The 6,148-nt window shown below is 25.2% G+C and overlaps 1 protein-coding gene across 1 annotated transcript in view; it reads right to left on the bottom strand.

The window, feature by feature from the left end:
* LOC132929227 (probable serine/threonine-protein kinase nek3) overlaps positions 1 to 6,148 on the bottom strand; it is an 81,974-nt gene that overhangs the window by 39,670 nt on the left and 36,156 nt on the right. The window contains exons 4-5 of the mRNA XM_060994421.1: positions 5,522 to 5,739; positions 270 to 361 (exon numbers count right to left, since the gene is read on the bottom strand). Of these exons, the coding sequence (XP_060850404.1) occupies positions 270 to 361; positions 5,522 to 5,739 (310 nt within the window). The remainder of the gene's footprint in view (positions 1 to 269; positions 362 to 5,521; positions 5,740 to 6,148) is intronic.

Below are 6,148 nucleotides of genomic sequence, written 5' to 3'. Positions count from 1 at the left end.
GAATTCTTTATACATTGTAAATTATATTACATTATAAAAATATTAAAAATACTTAAAATAATTATTAAATGTTTCTAAAAAAACGTCACGAGTTAAAAAATACTAAAAGTATAACATTAAAATTCTTTAAATGCAATACATATAACAAAAATGCCTACCTATACACACATAAAAATCAAACAAAATATAATGTACATAACTAGTTTTTTAGATATCAGTAGGTGTACACAATCGCATTTGGCGCGTAAACAAATTGTACATGTACTTACCGACATTTCGATGCTAGGGTGATCAATGAACACCATTTCAGACTCTTCGCCATCCAATAGTATGGAAACGGTTTTTTCACCAAACTCGTCATCTGCAAACGTAATTGACAATTTACCATAAAAAGGTATAGGTACATTGTGCGTTTCTACTACGTAATAATACATTATTCATTCGATGCTTTTATTAAATCCATTTCGAGACAGAAAATAAAATTTACTGGAGTTTCCATTTCCCATTCCAAAGAACTTCATTATACCATAAAATAACGTAGATACACAATATAAAACCGTCATTCAAAGGCTAACGTGTGCATAGTGGACGTATACCTCCGAGTTTACGTCACTTCAAAAACAATTCAAAAAAAATAAATAAATACCAATAGTTGGGATAAAGTGGATTGGAACGATTTTATTGGTAACTTGACATCAACTCGAGTGTTTTTATTAGGCATGTCATCTGCAATAATACAAGGGATTTTGTTTGCTTTTAAACGAACATTTGCTATTGTTAAGTTTACTAACAAATAACAATGACCAATATTGTAATGGCTTACGTGACGTTGAAATGTACCTATAATGTAACTATTAAAATGTGCTCTTGTAGTACTATTTTTCTTAAATAGGAATATAATAAGTATCATAATATTATTATAAACGTTTTGAATTATAAAATATTTGAAAATAATTTGGTGTGATTATCAATTTTTTAGAAGTCAACATATTTAATTAAAATTAACATATAGTTAGGTATAATTATTAATAACAAGGAAAAAATGTAGTTCTTATAAAGTTACCAATACTTTTTTAAATAATAAGTGTTCACTATTAAAAATATCACATGGCGTTGACTCTACAAAGTCAACTGAAAAATTATAGGTATTCTATTGTGAAATTAGATTCAATTACAGTTGTTTTTAGTTTATATTATATTATCTAAATAATAAATAAAAATGTAATTATTAAATCATGCGGTAGGTAGTACAGTTTTTTAATTTTTTTATTTTTTTATTGTACATATAAATTAAAATATTGGAATTTTCAAGTAGCGATTTATTGGTAAAAAATTATTCCAATCATTGGGTAATGTTCTGTTAGTTAATTGACATAAAATTTAAATTTATTCATTTTTTAGGATTCGAATTTAATTTTGATAATTACGCTATTGTCAAAAATGATTATGTGGTTTTCATTTTATTTTTATTGTTAATAATAAGTTATTATTATAAAGAAATGTAATGTAAAATTAATTATGATGAATTAACTCAACGAATAATAGACGTTATAATATGATTAGGTACTGTACTAATAATAATACTATTACTATTAAACACAAAAGCAGCTTATTTTTGCTGTCTGATATTACCTATAGCGATTGGGTACTGGATCAATAAACTATATATATGCAAATCATTGACTTCTAAACAGTGTGCGACTTTAGTTAAGTTGAACTTCAATAGTAAGTACAAGTTAATTTATAGTTGCAACAGAAATGGCCGTTCTTTAATAACATTTTATCTATCATTGTCGCAGTAGACAAAACTAAATAAGAACACATTTATGTTTTATATTGTACCTTACGTCGTTTCAAATTGAACCCGTTTTTGTCCAACGGTAATTTATTGAAATAATGTTAGATAACAATCATAACGTGAGTAATTAAATTGAATTAAAACATTAGTCCGAAATTCACTATAATATTCTTCTTACGCCAAAACTTGCATGTTATAGGTAAATATTTTGTATTGCCAACTTGTTATTTGTGAACCCAATAATTAATTCCGTGTAATTATTTTACACGCCAGAGATTACTAAAAGGTTGGATTGGGTTTATTATTATAGTCTTATACCTAATATACTACCAACATAATTTAATTTTCAAAAATGTATTTATTATCATTTGATTATATTATTCTCAACCTAATTGTTAGGGCTACTAAAAAAAACTATCATTTAACCAATTCGAATGTAGTATATTATTAAAATAAATATAGGTACTTTATATAAAACTTTATTGATTTTGATATTTAAATTTATACATTCATATTATTATTCAGGTATACAAAACGTATCTATTAAGGGTTTTTAGAGACCTTACTATAACTATAAAAACTTATTACACATTCTTAATTATAGTAAAGAAAAAAAAATACTAAAGTCTGTATAAGTCAGTATCAATTTGTAAAAAAAACTAATAGAAAATAATATTATAGTTAGTAGTTACATACATTTTACATAAATATAAGTTATAATCCCCTATGACAAAATCCAAATAAAAATTTATATTATATCATTGATAATTTTTTTAACTACGACAGCTTAAAAAAACCATCTTAGTTTGTTTTTTGATTTTCTGAGTATAAAATGTTTCATAAATCATAGTACTTATAATAACTTCTATATTAAAACTAACGGTTACCTAACTATTATGTAATTGAACAATGTAATTCATGATCCACATATTTTCGGAATCTTGAGAAACTTAATAAACATAACGCCAAAAAATACAGAGTTATCGTGGAGATAAGGACATCATTTTTATGGGTTTTATCAAATAGATTAATAGTTATAACCATAAATATACCATTATTTTATTTTTAATGCTTTTTTTTTATTATTTTCAGCTTGATATTTTTTCTTAAAAATAAAGTTCGAGTGTTTATATTATTCTGATCGTTTTAAATCACAAATTTGTATTCTATACTAAATTGACAACTCGTAATAAAACGATTACAAAATAATTAATGTTTATTCGCTATGTCTTAGTTTAGAAAAATGTCCAAACTACTAAACTATTTAGGTAGGTAACATATTAAAATACCGAAGATCATCATTTTGTCAGTGTTTAATATAGTAAAACAAGATTTATTTTTTGACAAGAACCAAGAGTTGCTTATCTAGTGTAGTATAGAAATATGTATTTTAACTCATAAATAATATAACAAGCATTTTTTATTGTCATAATACACAGGCCAAATATGAAAAGTAATTGCAAAATAATAACTCTAGTTTTTTTTTAATTAGAAACTGTTTTCTTAATACTTTAATAACATTACATTCATAAACATTTGTGTACAATTTATTCTCAAGTACATCTCTACAGGTTAAAAATGAATTATAATAATATATTAAATACTTTTCTTTAAGTATTGATACTTGAGTACTTTTTAAAAGTAACTTTTATGATATTTAATTTTAATACTAATAAAAAAACAAAACGCAGCAAATTAGATTTCACACTATATGAGATTTTAACTTAATGCGGGAATAAAATAATTAATCACTCATCGCTCAATATTACTACAATTATGAATAATGTACCTGCCTAAATTAATACGTCAATAACCGGATTTAACATTTTCTAACCTTATTTAGTGGCAATATTATTTTGTAAATAGGCTTTTTCAATTATTATTCTAAAAACGATGATACCTTTCAACCATTGATTATATGTATAATTTTAAGCCTGAAAGATTCTCAATAATACAGTTAATCAATTAATAAAACTTGCAAACCTTATACAATTGTAAGATATAATATTTTTAGAAAAATCAACTGTATAATTTAAATAACTTTTTTCCATTAATTGTAACTTGTAAGTATAGTTTTTAATTTATCAGTGTATAAATATCTATTGGAATGCATATATATACATTATGCCCTACGCACATTATAGGTAGACAACTTTATATATAAAAATAAATAGGTACTCTTATATTTATATTTTTACAAAAATAAAAATATAAAACTCTTTTGTAATATTTTATTTGTTGAATTATTACTTTTATAATAGTATTAAACGTTGCAACATGTGTTTTTACCTCATATTTTTTTCTTATTTACATTACACGTAGGCTTCAATAATGTTTTATCTGATATTTCACCTTTGAAATAAAATAAAATATGGTACCAAGCATATATTTTACGAACATATTATTTTAATTTTCTAAACCTATATTTATTATGTACAAACAATATATATATATATATATATATATACATTTTTCAACATTATGTTTACAATAACCTATTTTAAACTCGCTGATAACTTTATTGTAACTCATAAACCTGTGTGGCTGTGTCTGGTAATTTTCAATTTGTTTTCCTTATACAGGGTGGGTCAATGCCCTCAGGGTTTCAGTTTTCTTGTTTTAACTATATGATGGTTTACCAAGAAAAATATCACAACCCACACTGTGTATACTAATTTAATCTCAATTTATTTATCTTTAAATACACGGACGACAGGAAATAGTATTAAATCAGATTAATTCTTTCATCTTGGTTTTCTTAAACTACGAAGCAAAAAATATTAATTTTTTTTCTATTAAATAAAATTGTTCAATTTAAAAACACATTATATATATAAATAGACTATTTAGTGATCACAAATGGTCATCAAAATATATATATATGTATTTTTTTAAAGCGAAAATTATTAATAACTTTATTTTGTTACTTAACATTTGATTTTCTATACTAAGCTAAGTCTATAAACAAGTCAAATGATTCTATTAGTTTACGATAGTAAAATTAATTTTGAAGAGCAACTAAACATTTCTACACTACAAAATCTAACAATAATTAAGGTTTTTAAAAAATGTAAGTTATAGTTTGAAAAAAAATCCCATAAAAAAGACACGTGGTGAAACAAATTAGCGATGATCACCATAACTGAACGTTTTAGTATAAAATAAAATTAGCCATACCAGCGACTGTTTAATATATTTTACTCCGCCAAAAAGCAATTACTCTATTAATGTATTAATAAATACTTCAAATATATCTACTTGAATAAAATATACTAAAATTATACATTGACAAATCCATGTCAAAAAAAAAATTAAGTATTTAGAATTCATTGAGGTATATTATGGATTTAATACCATTTTGAAAATCATCACGCGAAACAAACTTACTTACAGCAGTAATAATATTTCATTTTAATACCATATTTTGACCTTTTATTATTATGTTTATTGAATTTAAAAATATACATTTTTATTACAGTTCAATTTTGCTTATTATGACGAGAAATAATATTTAACGATCTTAAACATATACACAAAAGCTCAGAAATGTACGATATAAAATATAGATTGTCAAATGGATGACTTTTGTATAGTAATGGGCTACGCCCTAAATATAGACCAAAACAACCAATCATAACTATGGGCAAACATTTGAATTATTTTTGTTCGGTCGTAAGAAATTATCTTTAGGTAAATTTATCATAAAAACCCCAATGCTCTTACCTAAAGATGCGTCGTACGTATTCATGTATTCAGATGTCATGAACTGCGAAACTAACGCCGTTTTTCCAACGCCAGACTCGCCAAGAAGTACCACTCTGTACTTGGGTATCTCCTCGGCAACGCTAGACTCTCCAGAGCTTAGATCGTTATAGCTGCTATTTCCACCACAACACGAACCGTCAAAAGGTGATATTCCGCTTAGATTACTGGGACTATGTCTAAAAAATAAAATCATAATTTGGTTAAAAAAAGAAAATGAACAAATTTTTAATGACGAGCAAGTCATTATCGTTGTCAATCGTGCATGCGAAAATTCCGGATACACCTATAAGATATTACACGAGTTCCATAAAATATAATCCTAAACATATATCTCAAAAAAAATTGTAGGCGTCTCGGTTACTTCTTTTATGCGTATAACGTATTATCAGTTATCACTATAATCCTATATCTCCCGAAACACGAGAGACACCCCATGGGAATGTTACATCTCTATACCATATAACATTATATAAAATACATATTATACACATGCCGCGTGTTGCGATTGCGACGGTGTGGTTGAACAAAATTGATTGATGTATGTTGATACCCACATATTACGTTTTTTCTCTGTGCCGGTTATAT

The sequence above is a fragment of the Rhopalosiphum padi genome, chromosome 1, assembly GCF_020882245.1.
Source record: "Rhopalosiphum padi isolate XX-2018 chromosome 1, ASM2088224v1, whole genome shotgun sequence".
In the NCBI taxonomy this organism is placed as follows: domain Eukaryota; kingdom Metazoa; phylum Arthropoda; class Insecta; order Hemiptera; family Aphididae; genus Rhopalosiphum; species Rhopalosiphum padi.
This window is presented reverse-complemented; position numbering and strand designations above follow the sequence as displayed.